General features: G+C 43.2%; 1 protein-coding gene across 1 annotated transcript; it reads right to left on the bottom strand.

Annotated features, from left to right (window-relative positions):
* Positions 1 to 349: 349 nt before the first annotated feature.
* On the bottom strand, positions 350 to 24,776 carry LOC140069959 (serpin A3-7-like). Its single transcript, XM_072116275.1, has 5 exons — positions 24,692 to 24,776; positions 5,698 to 6,118; positions 5,373 to 5,598; positions 3,024 to 3,123; positions 350 to 963 (listed from the first exon to the last, which is right to left on the bottom strand). The coding sequence occupies exons 2-5, from the start codon at positions 6,101 to 6,103 to the stop codon at positions 931 to 933; spliced, it is 765 nt and encodes a 254-aa protein (XP_071972376.1). The 5' UTR covers positions 6,104 to 6,118; positions 24,692 to 24,776; the 3' UTR covers positions 350 to 930.
* Between the last annotated feature and the right edge of the window lie 1,239 nt (positions 24,777 to 26,015).

Genomic DNA, 26,015 nt, shown 5'->3' with positions numbered 1-26,015 from the left:
CACGGGCTTCCCCATTCATTACCCAGGGACCTATCTTACAGACACTACCCAGGTTACCCCAGGGAAAACCAGTACATCAGCCTCTCCCTCATCTAATTTCTTGCACATATCGCCTGCTGGAGTCCTGCCAGGCTGTAGGTCAGCCCTCTGGTCCCCATACCAAGCACTGTGACCTCAGCGTGCCCAAGGCCACATAAGCCAGCCACTCTGGTATTCTGTGTCCCGGATTATATTTGAGAGCTGAGACAGAGTCCTAGACAACCGCCAATCCTCGCATATGATCTCTGCCCAGTCTTCTCTGCATAATAGTACATATTTAATAAACTTCACACATATAAGACAAGTCATATATGATTGCATCAGTATCTTTAATATAATGTGAAGAAAATAATTTCTTATTGGTTAAAGCATAACTGTCATTTGAGATCACTTTTAATATTTAAGGAGGGGGACATTTTACTTATACACTTCATTAAGAATTTCTGCATAGTTGGTAAAATCTGTTGAGGCTGACTCAGTGTTTGTTTACACTTCTTTAGGCAGTGAGAATTAACCCCTTCGCTTTCAGCTTGAAAATAATGTTCATAGCATACTACAGCCAGGGAGATAGCAGGAAGGCTTAACACTCATTGCTCAATACAAACAGGAGAGGGTGACCTTTTCAATCTTGCAGAACGATCTACAATGTCAGCGGAAAAGTTACACTGTAAAGGGCACTTTGCACTCTAAGAAGATTATCTAAATTAAGTATGTTAAAATAATGCTCAGAACACTTCCCCCCACACAATATCAAAATCATCTGAAATGACTGTTACTATTTAAGTATAGACTTCTAAAGAGAACTAATTCCAAGCTTATGATGGGTGGAGAGAGCCTGATCAGCAATTCTGTCTTTCCAGGAAATGTGCAATACTTTTTCCAGGATAGGATTTAAGGGTATGTTATTGACATTCTTGATTGAAGCTGCAGAAGAGAAGACAACACAAATCAGAATCTTGATATTAAATTAAGCAGGTATACACAGGTCATCATCAAGTTTCTGAGGTAAAACTGTTCTAGTTGCCCATAGAAACCAATCAGAGCTCAGCTTTAAAAAAAAGCTGTGGGAAAATGAAAGCTGAATTCTGATTGGTTGCCGTGGGCTCTAAGAGACTTATGATGAATCCCCCCATAGAGTTGAATGCAATGTGGAAGTTCCCCACTTTACTATTGAGCCCCTACAGCTGCTGTGCAGTAAGCAGTGTGGTTGGGCCTCAGGAAGGGGGCATGATGCAAGGTGATCTGTCACAGGTAGGAGGTATTATGTTATATAAGGGTCACTAATGGGGGCATTATATCGTTTAGGTGCCATTAGAGGGAAGTTATTATAATTTGAGGGCATCTAGGGTAGGGTTATGGATGAGGCTTGTGACATTCCAGAAACTTGGAGGTTTGGGGGACCCCAAATTACTGCTTTTTCTGGTTTTTTTTTCAAAGGTTGTGTAAGATTTTTCAACTAAGCCTCTTTTACTTCCATAACCTATGGATAGCATTGTGTACAAAAAGAAGAAAGGTACTGAGTGGCTACTTCCTGGGTTCTGTCTTCTGGTTAGTATGTATGTGATTCTTCAGAATGACTGGGTCAAATAGATGTGTGGTGGTTTCACTTGTAGTGCGGCGCTCTTTTCCTTTTAGACATGCACATGTAGTAGCAACAGAAAGAAAAAAAGTGGAATGGCACTCACCACAGGCTTGTTCTTTTCTTCTTTATTTATACTGACAAAAACACTTGTTGAAAAGTCCTCATGGGAGGGAGGGATAGCAGGACATGGTGGAGTGAACAAGAACCGGAGATGATACAAGAGAACCGGAGGAAGCGCAGTATAGCATGAAACTGCTGTTGTTCATTCTTGTCCCACCGCCATGTCCTGCTATCCCTCCCATGAGGACTTTTTAACATCTGTTTTTGTCAGTATAAATAAAGAAGAAAAGAACAAGCCTGTGGTGAGTGCCATTCCACCTTTTTTCCCTTTTCTTTTTGGTGCTATAACCTATGGATAGGTGTGGCACTATTTCTGGAAGAATGCATCCATGATTTTCAAATCTTGTACAAAGCCATTAGTGTTCTAATGTGACCCTAATAACTCACCATATTCATCTCCTACTCACAGTGGGGGCAGTGCCTGCGCCTATTAATCTTCATATAATTAGTGATACACTTTGAGGGGTGGGGCATGTATCAATACCAACAACTGCTAGACGCTAACTGAAAATTTGCTCACCATAAGTTATGGACGATAAATGAAAATAAAGTTGGTGATGTAAAACCTTTTAACTGAATTATGAAATAAATGTGAAGAATTTTTATATGGTAGGAGACTTTTCTGTGTGCATGAATCAATACCGCCATTTATCACAATAGTCTTGATATCTCCTTACTTCAGTTCAGTGCAATGTGCTCCCAATTTATGACAAAATGGAGGCCTTGTCATAAATAAGCTGCAGGCCTCATGACAATTGACCCCAGTAGGAGAATGAATTCAATTGTTGCAAGCTCTCATCACAGAAAACAATGAGAACAGAAACGCTGCAGGCACAGTGGACCGAACAGTGTATCACGGCTAGGAGGGTGGTGGGGAGGTGAGGATTTTGTAACAATCACTATGGTCGTGCTTCAGCTTCAAAGAACAATCCAAGTCTCCAAAATGCAGATAAAGAGAAGAAGCGGCACTCATTTATTCACAAAAAGTGCCTCCCTGTGTACCACTTTTTGTGAATAAAGAAGACATTTTCACGTGATTGGTGAGTGCCGATTCTTCTCTTTATCTGCATTTTGGACTCTCATCACAGAAAACTGGTGTGAAAATTCGTAAAAATCTGGAAGAGGTCGATGACAACCCCTGCCTTTCCTGCTACCAGTTATTAATGCTTTGTGCATGGTCTCTAGTGTATTTGGCACTACTGTACACCCCACTTTGACCAAAATATTTCCCTGTCACATGCATTCCGCAGATAATGTAACACATCAGCAAATAAAAAATCACCTTCGATGTCTTGAATGGGAAACCCTCATATGTGATTGCTTCAACAGTAAGTGCTGAACAGGTATAAAGCATTGCACTGGGGACCTCCAGATTTACAGACCTGCACAAAGTAGACAGCACAGTATTACTTATTCATAAAATACACAATATAACACAATGGCGGTCATTTACTAAGGGCCCGATTCGCGGTTTTGCAACGGGTTAACCAAATTTTTCCGTTTTGTGACAATTTTCCCTGTATTGCCCCGGGATTTCGGCGCACGCGATCGGATTGTGGTGCATCAGCGCCGGCATGCACGCAAGGGAAATCGGGGGGCGTGGACGTAAAAAAACCCGACGGATTCGGAAAAACTGCTGCATTTAAAAAAAAAAAAGAGCTCGACACGTGCTTACCTTCACCCACGATGGAATTAAGTGCATTCCGATGGTCTTCAGCGCAGCAGCGACACCTGGTGGACGTCGGAGGAACTGCCTTAGTGAATCCTGGCCGGACCCGAATCCACCGCAGAGAACACGCCGCTGGATCGTGAATGGACCGGGTAAGTAAATCTGAATGTCACATAAACCTGAAGAAAACTACGGAAATGATTAATCTGATGGAAAGCAAGGTGGCTGATTTCCACCTTGATGTTGATAAAAGGGGCAGTAATAACAGTATGTTCTTTTCCACTGGGTAATTTAATAGTTAAGCAATGTACTGTAAATATAGTATATACTGAATGTTCATAGAGGGCAGTATTATAATAGTTAAATTCCTGTACACAGAGGGCAGTATTATAGTAGTTGTATTCTTTTACATAGGTGGCAGTATTATAGTAGTTATATTCTTGTACATAGGGGGCAGTATTATAGTAGTTATATTCTTGTACATAGGGGGCAGTATTATAGTAGCTATATTCTTGTACATAGGGGGCAGTCTTATAATAGTTATATTCTTGTACATAGGAGCAGTATTATAGCAGTTATATTCTTGTACATAGGGGGAAATATTATAGTAGTTATATTTTTGTACATGGGAACAGTATTATAGTAGTTATATTCTTGTACATAGGGGGCAGTATTATAGTAGTTATATTCTTGTACAAAGGGATCAATATTATAGTAGTTATATTTTTCTCCATAGGACTAGTATTATAGCATTTATATCCTTGTACATAGGGGGCAGTATTATAGTAGTTATATTCTTGTACATGGGGCAATATTATAGTAGTTATATTTTTCCCCACAGGACTAGTATTACAGTATTTATATTCTTGTACTATATACAAGCCCTATTATAGAAGTTGTATTCTTGCACAGTTGTATATTAGATCCATGGGAGACTATAACAGTACAATTACATTCCTTATATTTTACCATAATAAAATTATTGTATATACTTTATGAACATAATGTACATCTGCAACACCCCTGCCAATGCACATGGCAGAGGAGTGTTTGTGAATAAGCCCCCTGTATCATTCGGTTCATCTAGAGATAATTAGCAGCAGTAGTTTCTGTCTGGACAGGCAAGGGTTAAAACTGTTTAATGTTATTATCCAATGATGTTCCACCTTTGTAACTGGAGTGTGATTGGAGAGTGAGACCACCTGACCAGAGTGTAACAAAACCCCTGGAAACAAATTGACAAGCTCTCTTTAGGCCCAGCTCTCACCAGATGAGGAGCTCTTAGGCCCCAACTCCTGAGACAGGAGAACCTCTTCTACAACACCGAGTGACCAGAGACAGTGTGAGATACACCTTCAGTGTCTCACACAGAGCTATCTCCTAGGATTAAAGCTGCAGCTTCCAGCATTGGACACAGCTACCTCTCAGCCTGCATCTGCATCCAGGCTGGTGAACAAACTCCTGAGGTTCACTCTCCATGACCACTCTCCAGTAATCAGGACTATCCAATAATCCGATATCTGTACAAGATTGTTTGTCTCGTTGCCTGCTGTTGTTCGAATAAAGAACTGTAAGTTATTTTTGTTTGCCTCCGTTTGGTCCCTAATACGGCTGTAACATCAAGGGCTCCCCCATTCACTACCCAGGGACATATACTACGGACACTAAGGGGTTGCCCCAGGGAGAACGAGTACATTAGCCTCTCCCTCTCCACAATTTCTTGCACACACCACCTGTTGGAGACCTGCCAGGCTGTAGGACAGCCATCCGGTCCCCATACCAAGCACCGTGACCACAGCATGTCTAGACCAACCGCCAGCCACTCTGGTATTCTGGGCCCCGGCTGCCGCCAGGCCCCAAGAAAAGGCCAGGCCCCGGTGGGGGATGTTGCACATTCTCATATATGGGAATAGCAATGCCAGTATATAAGATGCAAGATTCAATGTAATTCAGGTTCCTTACATGGGGCGCAATGACTGTCTCCATTTTGCCAAGTTGTCAGAATTGACCATTGCCCCCACTGCTTCTTCCTTTCCCGCATCTGGTATAACGTACAGTACACTTTTATACTCCTTCACTGCCGCCTCTATCAATGTGAATCCTGACTTCTTGTTGACCCATGCATTGTACGTTCCAGTCAGCTGAACTGGGAAACTTGTGTCTTTAGTGACTGGAATTTTCCATTTATCTAAGAAGAAAGTGAAGCAATGAATATATTACTTTAACATTATAATATCACCGACTATACGCCATAGCTTTGGATTTTGCTGGCCTTGACCTGACTTACCAGCGCAGTTCAGGACAACAGCATCTGTAGTTGCTTTTAAGCCTCTGAAGAAATTGTTGATTTTCCCGCTTGTGTGTTTAGTCACATAACTGTTGAGTTTGCTTACGGCATCAGTGGGATTTTTAAAATCTGTAGCTATCACCTCAGCATTTCCATTAAGGGGACTCCGATTAGCATTTAGGAAAATGGTGAGTCCATCAGTGGAATGAAAGTTGCTGGCAGAATCATCTATCTCTTCATAAGTGGATTCCAGGTCTCCATAATTAGATTCAATGATTAAAAACGCATAGTCAGACGAACTGGATGGTGGTAAATGTTTGGGGACTTTAACGGTCATATAGGAATATTCCTGTACCCCCAAGTGAAAAAGAGACGCCCCAACACACAAAAACAGCAGGAGCTTCATTTTCAATCTCTTTTCCTATATAAAAAATATGAATTAATACAGAGAATGACATTATATACAGTATCACTATATACAGTAATAAGAAAATTCCTCCAAAACACGTTTGGACAAACTCACACCTTTTTCAAGTCAAATGGATCAGCACTGAGAACAATAAAATTTAAAAAAAAAAGAAAAAAAAAAAAAGAAAAGAAAAGCACTGAAGATGGCTGACAAACCCTGCAGCATTTGGGATTGTTCTTAACTACAGTGTGGAATTTAAAACAGTCTCATAGATTGTAAGCTCTTGTGAGCAGGGCCTAGAGAGGTATAGCTTATATTAGCTGTGCATTTGAAATTAAATAACAGAAGATCCACAGGTTATACCAGCATGTCCAATCACTGTATATGAGCAGAATTATGCCAGCTGTACACATATACAGAGTGAAAAAGCAGCAAGTCACCTCTGTAATAGCAGATTTTAGACTGTTAACACTATGCCAAAGAGAAAAGATGTCATCAATAATCTTAGAGAGACAATTGTTGCTGCAAAACACGCTAGGAAAGTTGTTGTTTTTTTAAATTACCTTATATACTCGAGTATAAGCCTAGTTTTTCAGCACAAAATTTGTGCTCAAAAACCCTAACTTGGCTTATACTCGAGTCAACTAAAAACATAAAGACAAAACTCACCTTTCTGACGTCACCCATAGGTCCTCTTCTGTCTGAGACAGTCTGAGACAGAAGAGGACCTATGGGGGACGTCGGAAAGATGAGTACAGTGTTATTTTTTTTTCTTCTACAGGGGCTGGGCAGGCTGTATGCTACAGGGGTTGGGTAGGCTGTATGCTACAGGGGCTGGCAGACTATATACTGGGAGGCTGTAACCAATGCATTTCCCACCCTCGGCTTATACTCGAGTCAATAGGTTTTCCCAGTTTTTTGTGTTGAAATTAGGGGTCTCGGCTTATACTCGGGTCGGTTTATACTCGAGTATATACGGTAGGCCTTTTCTGAACAATTTGAAGTCTATCATTCTACAGAAAGAAAGATTATTTAAACCCATTACGCACTGCGGTGTATATATACGGCGCAGAGGTATTAGAGTTTTATGAAGAGGTCTCACGAGCTGAGTCCTCTTCTTACAGATGTGGGGTTTGCTGCATATTGCATCAAACACCCACCGCTAATAACCGTTCTGATTGCGAGTATTAACCCTGCCAATTTAAAATGGCAATGCGTGGGTTCCATCATTGGGGGCGGTGTTGGACAGACACAAGACTGTCTGGTTTCTGCAAATTCATTGCAATGAGCCAGTGGTAATGAACACTGTGTAAAAATGCCATATACTGCAATACAGTAGTATTGCAGTATATGGTAGGAACGATCAGACCCTCTAGGGTTAACGTAAAATAGTAAAAATAAGTTGCAAAAAATAATAAAAAATGTAAAAAACCTAAAAGTTCAAATCACTCCTTTTCCCTAGAACTGATATAAAACGTAATAAACACTAAAAATCATGAACACGATAGATATCTCCGTGTCTCAAAATGCCCGATCTATCAAAATATTAAAACGGTTATTGCTGGCGGTGGACCCCATAACGGAAAATAGCGGCAAAATGTCCGAAATGTTACTTTTACACCATTTAACCCCTTAACGCTGAAGCCACTTTTCACCTTCCTGACACGGCCCATTTTTTAAAATCTGACATGTGTCTATTTAAGTGGTTATAACTTTGGAACGCTTTAACATATGCAGTTGATTTTGAGATTGTTTTTTCATGACACATTGTACTTCATGCTGGTTGAGAAATTTAATCAATATATTTAGTATTTATTTATGAAATAAATGGAAATTTGGCAAAATTTTTGAAAAAAACAATGTTTTCCAAATTCAAAAGTTTCTACTTTTTGAAAAGTTGGTCATATCACTAAAATAACTTGATAACTAACATTTTCCATATGTCTGCTTTAACTTGGCATCATTTTTCAAACCTCTTTTCCTTTATTTAGGATGTTAGGAGGCTTATAACTTTAGGTGCAATTTTTCAGATTTTCATGAAAATCATCAAAACCTACTTTTGGAGGGTCAATTTAGTTAGAAGTGACTTTATAAGGCCTACATGACAGAAAACCCCCACAAATGACACCATTTCAGAAACTACACCCCTCAAAATATTCAAAACAACCTTTGGGAATTTTGTTAACCCTATGAGCGTTTCATGAGGGTGAAAGATAAATGAAAGTGAAATTACAGAAATGTAATTTTATCTTACTATAGATTCATTGAACACTAAAATTTGCACCTTCACAATGGGTTAAAAAGGAAAATGCATTTTACAATGTTGGGGGCAATTCTTCCTGAGTATGCAAATACCCATTTTGTCACTGTACCCTGCTGCACGGGCACAGGGGGGCACTTGGAAGGGAAAGAGCATTGTTTCGTTTTTGCAGGGCAAATATGGCTGAAAAAGTTTTCATGTGTCAGGATGCATTTGGAAAGCCATAATGGTACCAAAACAGAGGAAAGCCCCAACAAGAGACACCATTTTGGAAAGTACACCCCTTGGAGAGTTTAGCAAGGTGTAATTTGTGTAGTTGCCCCAATAGTTGTTTGATTCAATTAGGCCCCAAAAGGGAAAAAAGGTGAAAATTTTCTCAAAAAAGTCACTTTTACCCCAAATTTTTGTAAGCCACAAGGGATAAAAGATGAAACAACCCCCATAAATGTGTAAAACTATTTCTCCTAAGCACAGAACTGCACCACTTTTGCATATAAAGTGTTGTATGGGTACACAGTGGGGCTCAGAAGGGAAAGAGGGCCGTTGGCCTTTTAGAAGCCAGATATGACAATCATCCTTTACAAGTGTCAGGATGCATTTGGAGAGCCCTAGTGGTACCAAAACAGAGGGGAACCCCAACAAGTGTCACCATTTTGGAAAGTGCACCCTTTGGAGAATTTAGCAAGGTGTAATATGTGTATTTTCCCCTACAGGTGTTTGTTTCAATTAGGTCCCAAAAAGGAAAAATATGAACATTTTCCCAAAAAAGTCACTTTTACGGCTATTTTTTGTATCCCATAAGGCATTAAAGATAAAACAACCCCAAAAAATGTGTACTAGCATTTCTCCCGAGTATAAAATTGCCCCACACATGCAAATAAAATGTTGTATGGGTACGCAGTGAAGCTCAGAAGGGAAAGAGGGGCGTTGGCCTTTTAGAAGCCAAATTTGACAGACATCCTTTACATGTGTCAGGATGCATTTAGAGAGCCGTAGTGGTACCAAAACAGAGCGGAACCCCAACAAGTATCACCATTTTGGAAAGCACACTCCTTAGAGAATTTAGCAAGGTGTAATATGTGTATTTGTCCATAAAGTTGTTTGATTTAATTAGGACTTAAATAGGAAAAAGGTGAAAATTTTCTTATAAAGGTCATTGTACCCCTAATTTTTTATAGCCACAAGGGATAAAAAAATGTAATAACCCCCCAAAATGTGTAGACCTATTTCTCTCGAGTGTAGAAGTACCCCACATGTGTATATAAAATGTTGTATGGGCGCACAGTAAAAGGGAAGGGGGATGTTTGCCTTTTATAAGCCAAATTTGACAGAAATGTTTGACATGCATTTGGAGAACCCTAGCGGTATAAAACAGATAAGAATCCGAAAAGTGACCCTAATTTTTGAATGCACACCCCTTAGAGAATTTTGCAATGTGTAATATATGTATTTGCTCCTACAGGTGAATGATCCAATTAGGCCCTAAACATAAAAAAGGTGAACATTTTCCTATAAATGTCACTTTACCCCTAATTTTTGTAAGCCACAAGGGATAATATATTAAATAACCCCGAAAAAGGTGTAAAACTATTTCTCCCGAGTGTAGAAGTACCCCACATGTGCATATAAAATGCTTTATGGGTGCACAGTAGAGGAAAAGAGGGATGTTTGTCTTTTAGTGGCCAAATTTGACAGAAATCCTTCATATGTGTCAGGATACATTTGGAGAGCCGTAGTGGTACCAAAACAGAGGAAAACCCGAAAAGTGACCCTAATTGTTGAATGTACACCCCTTGGGGAATATAGCAAGGTGTAATATGTGGTGTAGGGTAATACACGTGGTGAAATGAGCATTTTGAACATATAGGTGGTTTCCAAATATGATGTGCAATGGAGTCCAAGATGGAAATTGCAATTATTTCTGGAAAGTTCAGTGCCCATTATGTGGCACCCCTTATGAAATAATGGAGGGTTATAGGGAGCAACGGGACATAACAGTTGTTACAATTATTCATTTTACCTAAATGAATTCACAACAGGTTGGGCGTGAATTGTGAATGTGTTGCGTATAAGGAGGTAGATGATACCAAGGGACCAACTAAACTTTTGTCGCAGGTCTCTTAGTAGTATGTAGTGTCCATCCCAACTCCTCTTTTGGAACAGACTCTGTATTGAGTCCTACCATTAGAAGCAGCAGAATTCACCGGGAAAATGCTGTCCTGGCAAAACACAGGAACATCTAAACCAGAGGTACTGGGGCCCCGTCCTTCTTGTCCCAATATTAGTTTCCTAATATCTTCCTCTTGAAAACGGAGAAATGATACGGCAGGACCTGCACATTGGAACAGCTCGTAAGAGTTGTACAGCATCATCTGTACAATGTGCACGGCCAGCACTTTTGTACCATATCTTCGTTTTCCGTAGGGAAATTATTGCCAAGTGTTGCTCTTATTCACCTTAGCGATGCCCATTGTGACGAATATTGCTACTTTTGGCTGGACCAAATCGACCAGCCAATAGCGGCAAACATGGACAGAGGGGGGCAGCAAAACCCTTCTGGAGCACAAGGCACAATTGGTGGCAGTCAGGAACAGCCGCCACCCTGCCCCGATCACCGTGTCTACAGACATGGTGACCGGTATTACTGACGTCATAAGTAAATTCGCTGCTATTGGCTCGTCTGAATTGATGAGCCAATAGCAGGGATCGTGAACTGGGGGTGTGGGGGGGACGGAACCATTCTGGTCCATGGGGCAGGATGGATGGCCGTCAGGATCAGCCGCCATCTTGCCCCGATCATGGTGTCTGTACCGTGTGGGCAAGTCACTACCCACCGCACCGTTCTATGACAACGCGCGTTGGGAATAGGCTATACAATCTTTATTTATTTTTTAAGCAATTTAAACAAATAAGGGTTTATTTTTTGCAAGACGAGATGCACTGTAAAAAAAACCTTCATTTTAGTGGGTTTTTAGTTTATTGAAGCAATTTTATTAACTCTTTATATGTAGAGGAAAATAAAATCATCAATTCTTGTTTTGGATTTTTAGCATTTTTTTGGGGGGTGTTCACTGTAGCATAACAATAATATATTATCTTTATTCTACGGATCACTACGATTACGGTGATACCTCATTTATATAGTTTATTTTATATTTGTCCAATTTTATTGAAGGAAAACTAGAATAGAAAAAATTGCATTTGTTTTAGTATTGTCATTTTTATAGCAGCATAACTTTAGTATTTTTTGGTTTACGGAGCTGGTTGTAAGCTTATTTTTTGCGTGACAAGTTGTTCTTTTCAGTAGTATCATTTTGGTGCTTGTAACTTTTTCGGATCACTTTTTAGAACATTTTTTGTAAAGCAATTTGATAAAAAGTTTTAATTTTTGGCAAGTTTTTTGGGGTTTTTTTCTACCATGTTCACCGAGCGGGTCCAATTATGATTAGGATTTATTGTACAGATTGTTACGGACGCGGCGATACCAAATAAGTGAGGTTTTTTTGTGATTTAGTGTTTTTTATACTTTATTACTTTTGTACAGGGAAATGTGGTGTTTGGGGGGACTTTCACTTTCTTTTATTATTTATTTTTATTTAAAAAAACTTTATTTATTGTTTTAACTTTTTTTTACAGTAACTTACATATTAGCTTGAACAAGTGATCTTCTGATCACTTGTTCAAGCTTTTTTACAGGTTACACAGTGCAATACAGATGTATTGCACTGTGTAATGTAAGACACTGAGCATGCTGCGCATGCCCAGTGTCTTACAGCCGGGTCCTGCCAGGAGGCACGGACCCGGCACCGGGAGGAAGATCGCGCAGCCCCGGGCACCGGCAGTCCCGGGGCTGCGATCGGAGCTGCGGACCCCCCCGGTAAGTGCCGCGGGGGGGTCCGATTGACATCAAATACTTTTTAAATGCCTCTAACACGCCGCGGTCAGCGCGACCGCGGCGTGTTAGGGGTTAACACCCGCGATCGGAGAAATCTCCGATCGCGGGTGTTAGAGGCGGGTGTCGGCTATAATATATAGCCGACACCCGCAGCTTCTGGCGCCGGCTCCGTTCAGGAGCCGGCGCCAGAAGTTTGACGTAATAGTACTGCATTTTGCGGGAACGCACCTCCCGCGATGCAGTACTATTACGTCAAATGTCGGGAAGGGGTTAACATCACATAAAAAATGTAATAAAAAGTGATCAAAACGCACACAGACCTCAAAATCATAGCAATAGGGTTTTTTTCGTTTGACAATTTCATCACATTTGTAATTTTTTCCAGCTTCCCAGTGCATGGCATGGAATAATAAATAACATCGCTGAGAAGTCAAATTTGTTATGCAGGAAATAAGCCCTCACATAGCTCTGTACACTAAAAAATTTAAAAGTTGTGGATTTTTGAAGGTGGAGTGGGAGAAATAAAAGGAAAAAAATGTCCTTACTGGGTTTACTTTCAGGATAGTTGACAGTCGAGAGAAAGGTTGAGCTCTCCTCAAATTCAACCAATGGTAAGAATGTGAAATTACTAAATATTCAAAATCTATATCTAAGACTCTGCAGGCATTAACATGTTAAATGTATAAGTTAACTGCTGTAAAGTAAGAAAAGACTGATAAAATATGGACTGTTTGTATGCATGCAATGCATTTGTCCCCCATAGACTGGCAATAGGCGCACGGCGCTGTACGGAGAGGTATGTTGCAGCACAAGTGCGGCACCGTACTGCTCCGTTCCCCAGGAAAAGATAGGACACCCCTGCCCCTCTCCTCTCCCGGCGCCGAAGTGTGAATTTAGCCTAAGGCTACCTGTTAAATGTGTGGCTACCTGTTACATTACATGTGTAATATCGGGCCTGTAGTCCACTGTTTGCTGACCATGTTTAATTGGCTGGTAACTAGAGATGAGCGAGCACTAAAATGCTCGAGTGCTCGTTACTCGGGTCGAACTTTTCTTGATGCTCGAGTGCTCGTATCGAATAATGAAACCCATTGAAGTCAATGGGGGACTCGAGCATTTTTCACTGAAAGAACCCATTAAAAGAACACTAAAGAAGAACAAATTGCAGATGTTTGCAGACGTTATCAGTGAAAGAACACATTGAAAGAAAACATTGCAGATGTTTCGTACATCTTTAATATGTTCTTCACACATATTGTTCTTCACATACTATTGTGAAGAACACCGCTCGGCATGTGTGTCTTTGGATAAGTTAGCAGATGTATGGAACATCTGCAATGTGTTCTTCACTGTGTTCTTTCAATGTGTTCTTCACTTAACCCTTTCAGGACCTGGCCCTTTTTTGTTTTTTCATTTTTTACTCCCCATGATCACGTGGTGTGATGTGGTGTGACGGCTTATTTTCTGCGTAACAAATTGCACTTCATAGAGATGGTATTCAATATTCCATGCCGTGTACTAGGAAGCGGGAAAAAAATTCCAAATGCAGTGAAATTGGTAAAAAAACGCATTTGTGCGGTCTTCTTGTGGGCTTGGATCTTACGGATTTCACTGTGTGCCCCAAATGACATGTCTACTTTATTCTTTGGGTCTGTGCGATTACGGGGATACCAAATTTATATAGGTTTTATAATGTTTTCATACATTTAAAAAAATTAAAACCTCCTGTACAAAAATTTTTTGGGGGATTTTGCCATCTTCTGGCGCTAATAACTTTTTTATACTTTGGTTTACAGAGCTGTGAGTGGTGTCGTTTTTTGCAGATTTTGATGACGTTTACAATGTTATCAATTTTAGGACTGTTCGACCTTGTGATCACTTTTTATAGAATTTTTTAATTTTTTTAAATGACAAAAAAAGTGCTATTTTCGACTTTGGGCGTGATTTTCCGTTACGGGATTAAACGCGGTGAAAAACCGTTATCATATTTTGATAGATCGGGCATTTTCGGATGCGGCGATACCTAATGTGTTTATGATTTTTACTGTTTATTTATATTTATATCAGTTCTAGGGAAAGGGGGGTGATTTGAGTTTTTAGGGTTTTTTATTATAATTTTTTTTTTTAAACTTTTTTTATTTTTATTTTTAGTATTTTTCAGACTCCCTAGGGTACTTTAACCCTAGGGTGTCTGCACGATCCTATCATATACTGCCATACTACAGTATGGCAGTATATGTGTATTTTACTACTCATACATTACAATGTGCTGAGACCCGAGGTTACCATGGCGACGGATCCCGAGGTTACCATGGCGACGGATCGCCGCTCCCCGATGACGTCACGGGGAGCGGCGATCCTCGAAAAGATGGCGGCGCCCATGCGCCGCAATTCTTTTGAGGCAGCCGATAGCTTTGCCGGCGGCGATCAGCGGGAAAACACCCGCTATCGGTGCTGGCACCGATCGTGGGTGTTACCGGTAAGCCTTTGCTGCAATATGCAGCAAAGACTTACCGGCTATGGAGAGGGCTTAGCACGTGAGCCCTCTCCATGCACCCGCGGCCGACCCGTGACATGCTTTTACGTCACGGGTCGTGAACGGGTTAAATGACCCTGTGATAACTGTTTTCATTGTATTATTCACTGTTCTTCACTGTGTTTCGTTAGTTAAATGCTCAATCTCGAGCTGGCGAAATACTCGTCCGAGCAACGAGCCGTTTCGAGTACGCTAATACTCGAACAAGCATCAAGCTCGGACTAGTATACTCGCTCATCTCTACTGGTAACTTGTGTGTGTGCCAACTGAAATTTTGGGGCCATGTGCTTGCTATCAAAAGACTAGCACAAGGCCCAAAACATATATGTGTGCATGTAGACAAGCACATTCCTGGGGGGGGGATGATTTGAGCTTGTTCAGCAGCCTTGGGAACTTGTAATTTGCTATAACCTTCATCAGACCAGGTGCAGGTTATAGCCAGTGTAAAGTCCAGCCAACTCCGCCACTAAGTATGGACACCTTCACGCCATCCATGCTCACTTGTAAAAATCGCAAGTCAGGGGTGTGGCCTAGCCATGAACGCGTGAAGATGCAGATCCTTGAGCTCCTCCGCACCCCAGCACTTTATAGTCAATTTGGGCCCACAAAACATGGGGAAAAGTCTGAAAAAGACTACATCTACCCCACCTGCACTCCTGACTACGGTCAAATCCACGATCGGGCATTTTTTCGGGGGTAAATCACCTCAGCCTCTGATGAGCACGACAGCGGTAACAACGCGGTCCCAAGATGGCTGCCCCCACACTAAGCAGCCGGCACTCGAGCACGCTGTCACCCCCTCTCCACGCCGCTCAGCAGCGCGCACTCCAGCACTGCAGCCCGCCGGGACCAGCCCTCCATCGCCCGACCTGCGCTCCTTACAAAGGGGGTCTCAAGCACAGGATCCCGCAGCAGCGCACAACTCCCGCTCGTCCCTGCAGGATCACGCACCAGGGGATGAGCGCGGCGCCAGAAAGCCACAGCCTACATCGGCGCTACAGCGCCTACCAGAGCTCCCTACCACCTCCTCCTCAAGCCGACCAGCAGTTGGCACACCGGCACTACAGCCCGCCGTGGCCACCCTTCCATCACCCGACCTGCAAGAGGGAACTCGGGCGCAGGACCCATCAGCAGCCCAAAGCCCTCGCTCGTCCTCACAGGAACCGGAGGCAGGGGAAAATCCTGGAGCCACAGCGCCACATCCCACATCGGCGCTACAGCGCTCTCCTAAGATGCAGCCTTCCATGCTGACCAGGCCACCCTTTCCATCTCAGGACACCGTGGGCGCAGTAAGTACCACTGGGGTCACAGACCCAGGCCAAGAGAGCCAGGCACTAGCTGTTAACCCAAACCCCTTGTAAGCTCCGGCTTTTAGTTTCCGCTGTGGCCCTGATTGTAGGTGCTGCTGGTTTACCTTACCTTCTTGTACTAATTTCTTCTTTCTTACTTCCCCCCTCCCTTATCCCCATATCTTCATCATACTCAGCATCAGCCACTCCAGCCCCAGGGTCCCCCACCCTGGACACCACTGTGACTCGCCCCCCTACTCCTGGACTGCTGTTACCCCCCCATGCCTCCCAGCCTCATGAAGGCACATCCAGCCTTGAAGGCCACTGGAGCCCTCAACTCTCAACTCCAGCTGCTGGATCCACCACACCAGCCTCCCAAGAAGACAGACCCCCCACAATTCAAGACATCAAATCCTTGCTCTCTTCTCTACCTACTAAAGAGGATATGTCAGTATTTGCCATCCAGATCTTAGCTGAATGTCGACAGGAATTTGCCAGCCTGCGTTCCGATGTTACTTCATTGACAGCAAGGGTAGATGACCTGGATCAGGCACAATCTTCTACTAATCTAAGCCTGGAAACCATGCAGGACACGATTCAACAACACCACTGACAACTACGTGCGTTACAGCAGCACATGGATGACATAGAGAACAGGAGCAGACGCAACAACCTGTGTATCAAAGGCCTGCCCGAGTCTGTTCAACCCGCAGCATTGCTCTCCACCATCACTGAAATCCTTAATGGAATACTGGGCAGAGCCCCCACTACCCTTATAGAAATTGAAAGAGATCATCGAGCCCTTCGTCCTCCAGATCCAAACGCACAGAATCCGAGAGATGTGGTGTGTCGCATTCATTTTTACTCCCTTAAAGAACAGATCTTGTTAAAGTTGAGGAATCAGAAACAAGTCCTTTTTCAGGGAGCACCAATCAAGATTCTTCCAGACCTCTCCTGATACACCTTGGCACAACGAGCCGCAGTGCGACCCCTGCTGGACGTATTAAAACAACATAACCTACCCTACAGATGGGGCTTCCCCTTTGCCCTCCATGTTCGCTCCGGGGGAAAAGATGTCACACTCCGCTCCCCAGATGACCTGAAGCCATTCCTCCTCTCACTGTGCTTACCCGCAGTGTCCCTTGGCCATTGGCCCACTTACCTACCTCCATCAGTCTCCCCCCTAATAGCCTCCTCTGCCAATCTCACCCCACTAGGTCCTCGCAGGAAAGGCCCCCGGAAATGGCAAATCTCTGACGGCATTAGAGGACCGAGAGGATCCCCTCAGTCACACTCTGAACCCTCACCTTGAGAAGACCCGTTATTACGGCTCCTCATCAGCAGGGAATAACACCCATAATGCCCCAACAACACCCCCACACTGGATATCACACCAACCCTTTACGGGTAAGCTGGTAATACCCCCACATAACTTTATTGACCTTCCCCTTAAGGTGCCCCTCCCCAAAACTCAGTCATGTGCTGGAGAGTCGGTAGAGACTCACCGAGTTTGCCGTTACACATCCCCAATAGGTTAAGGGACCTCGGTCAACACTAGCTGTTAACCCAAACCCCTTGTAAGCTCCGGCTTTTAGTTTCCGCTGCGGCCCTGATTGTAGGTGCTGCTGGTTTACCTTACCTTCTTGTACTAATTTCTTCTTTCTTACTTCCCCCCTCCCTCCTTCCTCTGCCTTTCCCACACCCCTCCTTCCCTCCCCACGTCTCCTCCTCCTCGACCATTCCCTGGGGGCAATCGGACGACTGTGAACCTTTGCCAACACACCCATCCGGTCCTGATGGCAGAACTGAAGATCGCCTCTTTCAACACCCAGGGATTGAACTCCCCATCAAAGCGCTCTCAGGTACTTCATCATTTTCACAAACATAAAACCCAGATTCTATGCTTACAGGAAACCCACTTTAAAGTTAATCACGCTCCTACAATTAAGCATAAACACTATACCACATGGTTTTACGCCAACAACCCGCGGTCACGCTCTAGTGGGGTATCAATTGGCCTACATAAATCTCTTACACACACAATAGTAGATTGCTCCCCTGATCCCAACGGCAGGTATATCCTCCTTAACATAGACATCAGTGACTATCCATTCTCAATCCTTAATGTATATGCCCCAAACCAAAATCAGGTCCATTTCCTCACACAACTCATGGACGAAATTGCCCCCCTCATCAAAGGCACGCTGGTATTAGGGGGCGATCTCAACCTGACCCTTGACCCCACACTGGACAACTCCACTGGCAGATCGAGCATACCTTACTCTGCCCTAAGGAAATTTAAACGTTCCTTATCACACCTTCAACTCTGCGACGCATGGCGACTCCATCACCCATCAGACAGGGACTATAGCTTCTTTTCTGCTCCCCACGGAGTCTATAGTAGACTGGACTATATCCTTGTCCAACATAAAGCCCTCCAATGGTTAGTATCCTCTTCCATTGGGAACATTATCTTATCTGACCATGCTCCGGTCTTCTGCTCACTCAAACTCCCATTCCTTAATAAGAAGGAATGGCTGTGGAGGCTCAATGAGTCCCTGCTCTTGGACCCACTTTGCACCGCTGAGGTCATCCGTACCATTGCCCAATTTAACGTGGACCACGATTTGAACCCCACCCCTGCGTTACCACAATGGGAAACCCTCAAGGGAACCATACGACAGGTCTTCATTAAACATGGCACTCGTATTAAACGAGAAAAAGCACACACGCTCCGCATTTGGAACGGGTTGCTTCCCTAGAACTGCAACATAAACAGGCCCTTTCCATCCCGATCCTACGTGACCTACAAGCAGCTAGGTTAGAGGTCAAACGTCTATTAGAGAAAGCCTATGGAGGAATGTTGCAGGTCTGTCGTAGTAAATTCTATGAATTTGGGAACAAGTGTGGTCGCATGCTCGCTAGAGCTCTCAGACATCGTATAGCACAGTCTTTTATCCCCAACATTAAATCCGCCCAAAACAAGTTAGTGCACACCACCCCAGAAATATCAGACACTTTTCTTTCATTTTACACATCTCTGTACAACCTCCCTGCTGATCCTCAGAACCCGACCTCTTGCACACCAGCCTTACCCCTTCTGTCTCCATTCACCACACTTCCAGCAAGCTCCATAACAGAGCTAGAGAAGCCATTCTCCCCTTCGGAACTTGCCCAGGTAATTAAAAATCTCCCGGGAGGTAAGAGCCCAGGCCCAGACGGATATACAGGTAAATTCTTTAAGCATTTCTCAAAAGAGCTGAACCCTATCCTAGTAAAAGCCTTTAATACAGTTTCCTTGGGCTCCCCCTTCCCGGCACAGTCCACATCTGCTCATATAACTATCATCTATAAACCGGGCAAAAACCCTCAATTGTGTTCCAATTACCGTCCCGTCTCCCTTCTTAATGTGGACCTAAAAATCTTTGCAAAGCTCCTGGCAAATAGACTCAATCCATTATTGCTGACCCTCATCAATAGGGACCGGGTGGGATTTGTGCCAGGCAGGGGGGGTCGAGACAACACCTTCAAAACCCTGGACATAATGCACTATGCCCAATCACAACAGATACCTGCAATGATCTTATCCCTAGATGCTGAGAAGGCCTTTGATAGAATCTCTTGGCCCGCCCTCAGTCAGACCCTCTCCAATATAGGACTAGGCCCGAATTTTACAGCCAACATTCTCTTCTTGTATCACAATCCCTCGGCTAGACTCAAAATAAATGGCAGCCTCTCTGACTCTTTACCTATTCAGAATGGTACCCGCCAGGGATGCCCCCTCTCCCTGCTCCTATACGTTCTGGTGATGGAACATTTACTGGCGGCGATCCAAAATAATCCTGAGATTAGGGGAGTTCAGATCGCCGGGACGGAACATAAATGCTCGACTTTTGCTGATGACTTGCTGGTCTACTTAACGGACCCTCGCTCTTCCCTCCCCGCTCTGATGACTGAGTTGGAAAAATTCGGGAAGTGGTCAAATTTCAAGGTCAATATGACCGGATGTCGGGATTTCCTTTCGACTGGCCGCCGGGTGGCATTAAATACTTGGGGGTTAGAATCAATAAAGACTTGACTAAACTATTTGCAGACAACTTTGCCCCTTTACTTACTAAATTTGAACAGGATCTAACCACCAGGAAGAAAAAAAAATTGTCCTGGTTTGGCCGGCTTAACATTCTCAGAATGACCCTACTGCCTCATGTGCTCTACCTCGTGCAAACTATACCGATATTTATACCCCTCACTTTCTGGAAGAAAGTTCGAAAATGTTTTGGAACCTTCCTCTGGTCCAATGGCTACCCAAGGCTTCGGAGAGATGTATTGACCTGCCCTAAAGACACGGGAGGCATTGGCCTTCCCGATTGTCGCCTGTACTACCTTTCAGCGGCCTACTCACGGGTCCTGGACTTCTTCCACGCCAAATCCTCTAAAACCTGGGTAAGACTGGCCCAAGACATCTCAACCAAGGACATCACAAACCTCCCCTGGCTCCCCAATTCAACGTCCCGGGACCAGGCCTCCCTCTCCTTTACTACGACCCACACTATCCGAACCTTGCAGAAAGTTGGGTCAAACGTTTCCTTGATAGACCCAAAAGACCCCCTACTCCCGATTACGGATAACCCAGCATTCCCACCAGGGCTTCTTAAAACCCCCTTTCTAGGGCACCCTTACACCAAACCAATAAGGTTCCCGCAAGTGCTGGCAGGGTCTACAATGCAGCCTCTACAATTCCTACTACCTCACAAAACGCTCACTCCCACACACTACCTCCAGTATAATCAGCTCAAACACTTCTACGACTCCATTAGGAACCACAATAATTTGTAACGCACCCTCTCTGACTTTGAACAGGCTTGTTTAAGCCCCAACCCCACACCTCATGCTATATCCTTTATCTACAAACTACTAATAGCCACGCGCTCACTCTCACTCCCCACATATTGCGCTGCCTGGAAGACTGAGTTGGGAAAACATTTCTCCCATCCACAATGGTCAAAATGTATTTGCCTCACTCAGAGGTCCGTAATCGCCACCAGACACCAGGAGACCAGTTACAAAATTCTTTCCAGGTGGTACAGAGTACCCGCTCAACTACATCTATGGTACCCGGAGGTTCCTGACGTCTGCTGGCGTTGCGGAGCTAGTGGTGGCACCATGACACACATTTGGTGGTCCTGTCCGAAACTCAATTACTATTGGTCTACAATTCTCTCCTGTATCAAAGACGTCACTGGCACCACGATCCCAAGCACCCCTGAAGCGACCCTCCTATTCATGTTTGATATGCCACCACACAAATACAAGAAATCTCTCACACGCCACCTGATACAGGCGGCCAAGACAGTTATCCCAAGAAAATGGCGCTCAGAACACCCCCCCACCATTTCTGAATGGCTGACAGAAATAGCCTCAACACACAGAATGGAGGAGCTCATAGCACAATCCCCTACAGACCGCACCCGGTTCGAAAATACTTGGCTACACTGGCAAAGATATTTGTCCTCTCCCGAATATCGAGCACTCCAAGACTGAAGACGAGATATATTGTCTACACTCTCCCCTGACCCCCCGGTTGCCTCCCTCTCTTGACACCAATCCCCCCCCCCCCCCCCCCCCAGAAAAAACCTCCCCTCTCCTATCCCACTTCTCCCCTCGCCCCCCTCCTTTCCCATCTTTACTTTCTCTACTCCTCAGTTACCTTGAGTTATATATTAGACTATGCAACTTTATGTCAGGTTCTGTTATACTCTTATGCCACGTCTTTTTCATTACGAATGATTGGCTCTTGTTCCATATTGCCCTACAAGGCGCTATATTGTCTCATTTATCTGTCAAGCCAAGTATGTTGTTTCTTTATCTGTTACTTAAAAAAGATTTTCTTGAATAGAAAAATCGCAAGTCATGGTGTTTCTCAAGGAAAACTGGTGTTCAAGCCTTAATGACGGATTTGACAAGCTCTGTGCAGCGCTGCGTAATTTGTGTGTGCTATATATAAATAAAGGAATTATAATGTCAGGTGTATTATGTTGCTTAAGCTGGACTACATCTGGGTCATGAAATAGGATAGTGATGAGGTTATTGCTGCTAAAGTTGGTTCTACAAGCTATTTACCTAAGGTGAGTTGAACCTCTTTTCTAAGGCAGCACCACTTGCAGCAAGAGAGGGGGCACAGTTACCTGCTAGAAAGCATGACCTCACACTTAAAAATAGTATCTCTTCACATCTGATGTCAGCATGGATGTAAGCCACTGCATGGAAAATCCACATACCTGATATATTACTACTATAGTACATTGTACATTAAGTGTTATAGGTGTGAGATATTTAATCAACCCTGTGTTAAGATTAAAGGGTAAACATAATGCCAATTTATTTTGTACTTTAACAGGATCTAACCCGCTCATAACAGTCTTAACACCTGTGGTGTAGAATAGATTTCAAGCCGTGCCCTGGCACATGTAATATTTGATGTGTTCTAATCCTATAAACACACAATGGATAATGAAATAGAAAACAAATGAAAACCTAATCCCCAACTGGTAAGCTTCTCATTCACAGAATAGGTGTCATATATTTTTAGGGTGAAATGTAGAATTCTGTTTGTTTCCTGATTAAGACACGGCATTAGTTATGTGTGACTGAATTACTGAAAAAAAGTTTTTGCTGATATTCTGATTTATTGAGAAGCACTTATATGCTCTGGACATATTCAGAATATTTATATTCATCTTCCATTAGTGTGTAACAAGGATTCTGATAAATTGTAATATTGTAATATATAATATACATCTGTGTTTTAGAGCTCATTCACAATGATGTATGTTCGGCCGGCTACAGCGTCTGGCCCGCCATGTGGCATATAGCAAATATATGCTCTATTTTTCCCTGTGTATGGTACGGTATACCTCTCCCGGGTCACATTAGCTATCTATGGGGACGTATTTGAATAAATGTCCCCACAACGGATGTTTGTATGCAGCCTAAAGCTACATACACACAGACGGCTTTCTGTGGAGCTAAAGTGCATGCTGCTGGGTTGATCAAAGAGGGGCATGTGTGCTCTGCACTATGCATGGAAGCATGGCTGGTACTGGCATACAACTGCAAGCATGAAGACAACATGCTAGGAGATGGGACTGCAAAGGCTACTGGGAGATGGAGTAGCATTCAGGTAATTTAGTTTATATAAATTTTTAAAACTTTAGATTAGGGTCTAGGATTAGTAAAAGAAAGATCTACTTCTGATGGTAGATACCTCGTGGTAGGTTTTCTTTAAGAACTATCTTTTGCATAAAGAAGAACGAGGTGCCTTGGAGGTGAAGATGTGACCTCCATGGAGCACTGAACTCAGCATCATTGAATATGTTTGGGATTACACACTTGTTACCCTGGGGGCTCAGGCTATGTCACCCGAGCGCCTCAGAGGAGCCTTGTATTTTAATGTATGTACCCCCCCCATAGCATTAGAGGTCCTTCCCCCCCACAACGCATACATAGGTGACGGGCAAGACTATGCACTATGGGGGGAGTGCATACATTACATTACAATTAAAATGGAAGACAACCTGAGTTACTTGGGTGACGTGGCCTCAGCACCACAGGGTAATTTGCATAACTTTTATAAAGCTATATTTCTGCGATTATATAGAGTTATAATAAAAGAAGTCCTTAGGAACATCGTTCCTCAGGAACTCCTTATTAGGACACCTTTAAAAAAATGTGAAGTTAAAAAATACACAAACCAAATATGTCGAGACCAGAAGCACAGCCCAAATGTAACACAGAGAAAAGATACAACAAATTAGGTGTGGACAGAGCGAGAACAAAAGATAACTTGAAACATAGAACAATGCACTACGATGACACATGACTCATCTATTTTTAATCTGGTTCTTACTCTGCAACATTTTTCCTTGCAGCTGCCTGAAAACATATGTGAATGATGTATATAAGATGCTACATTTCATATTTACCTAAAACTAGTTTCAGATTACACAATATTTTTGGACAGGACAGATTTTTTTTTACAAATGTATGTAAAGTCAATTAAACAGCATTCTTTAACTAACAGGTAGATCCTTAATTTTGTCTTCTGTCTTATGACATGATATAGTGCAGTGATGGCGAACCTATGGCACTGGTGCCAGAGGTGGCACTCAGAGCCCTTTCTGTGGGCACCCGGGCCATCACCAGAGATGACTCCAGGTATCTTCCTGCAGTCCCAGACAGCCCAGGACTTGCTGTGCACAGAGCTATTTTTAAGTGACAGCTGTACCTGGGACTATTTTCTGCTTTATTGGTGTCCTCAGGTGCTGGTATCAATGAAAACTGTGACAGAAGGGAGTATAAATCACAAATAGAATTTCTGTGTTGGCACTTTGCGATAAATAAGCGGGTCTTTGTTGTAGTTTGGGCACTCGGCCTCTAAAAGGTTCGCCATCACTGATATAGTGCAAAAGTTTTGTCAAAACAGAACATATAGGGGATCCAATCATCTAACTATGAAATCTAATAGATGCATAGAATCCCTAGACGGATATCGGCTACTGATTAATGCAATACAATATACAGATAGTGGACACTGGTTATAGCTCACCTCTCCGTAGTACCTTGGATTAGCTGTGCTAGGTTCTGATAGCTGCGTCTTGCCACATCGTGCCTTTATATATTGATTACTGAGGCGTGATGGAAAATGTTTGGGCAAACATAATTTTTTGCCAAGTCCTATATTTCTTTTCTCCTTCCCATAAAGTAAAGACATAAAAAAATGTGACAGCAATAAAGAATGTAAATGACATGAGAAATGAGGTGAGAGGAGGGGGGTATTGTTGTTGGTTGGGCTGTCTGCAAAACAGCTAATTAGATTTAGGAGATTCCTAAGAAAAAGGATTAAGCAGAAAACAATAATGAGAGAAACTAGTAGTCATATAGAAGGCAGGGCACAGCTATATCAATGTAGGCAACATCCGAAACCAATGCTCCCCAAATCTCCAATACAGCCCTTGAGCCAGAATAACTATGGATGTTACAGCATTGTTAATATTACGGCAAATCCCAAGGCATCAGTTTCTGACGTGATAATGCTGCGATTTTGCCATGGCTGGAGGGCAGAGCTCAACCATTCCATTTAAAAGGTTGAACTTACAAGTAATGGATAGATTGTAGGATTCTGTCTCCCTTTTACTTTAAATGAACTTATCACCTGCTCCACAAAGAATGCTCTAGAATATCCTGGCCTGTGACAAACAGTCAACAGGCCAGACATGATTGGTTGTAACAACAGAGATAAAGATCTGTAGCAGTGAGTGGCATGTCACTCAGCAATGGAAAGATGTCTTCAAACCCATACACTATAATGCTACGCATGCATCTGTGTGCTCACCTGGGCCGTAGCTCAAGGCCAGGTGGAGAACGGTGGGGTTTGAACTGTACTCAGCCCTCCCCTATCCATAGGGAACTGAGCGGCCTGGACACAGTACAGTGAGGCTTGGTGTGCTCACCGCACCATGCCAGTGCATAATGCACCTCTATGGCAGCCACGAACTAGCTTAAAAATAGTAATAAGAATTCCTTTATTACCGTTATATAGCGCACACAGATTACGCAGCACAGAGCTTGCCAAATCGGTCCCTGTCCTCAAATGGGGCTCACAATCTAATCAACCTTCTCATATGTTTGGAGTGAGGGAGGAAACCCATGCAAACACAGAGAGGTCATACAAACTCTTTGCAGATGTTGACCCTGGGACTTGAACCCAGGTCCCCAGTGCTGCATTTATGCGGCTAGCTCACAGTGGCCATTTGCGGACCTGTGAATGGAGCCTTGAATGTTGGGTTAGTGATTAGTTGTGTAGTGTGGTATTCTGCTATATATTTTGACCATGAATTCAGTTTTTTGAATGAACAATCCTGTGTTTATGG

The sequence above is a fragment of the Engystomops pustulosus genome, chromosome 7 (genome assembly GCF_040894005.1).
Source record: "Engystomops pustulosus chromosome 7, aEngPut4.maternal, whole genome shotgun sequence".
In the NCBI taxonomy this organism is placed as follows: Eukaryota; Metazoa; Chordata; class Amphibia; order Anura; family Leptodactylidae; genus Engystomops; species Engystomops pustulosus.
This window is presented reverse-complemented; position numbering and strand designations above follow the sequence as displayed.

Bases quoted from the DNA above. Each gene is read 5' to 3' on its own strand.
- LOC140069959 (XM_072116275.1), bottom strand. From the start codon at position 6,103: ATGAAGCTCCTGCTGTTTTTGTGTGTTGGGGCGTCTCTTTTTCACTTG. The intron at 5,599-5,697 runs GTAAGTCAGGTC...CTTTCTTCTTAG, and splicing joins TGTTGTCCTGAACTGCGCTG to ATAAATGGAAAATTCCAGTC. The intron at 3,124-5,372 runs GTAAGGAACCTG...TACTTTGTGCAG, and splicing joins AGACAGTCATTGCGCCCCAT to GTCTGTAAATCTGGAGGTCC.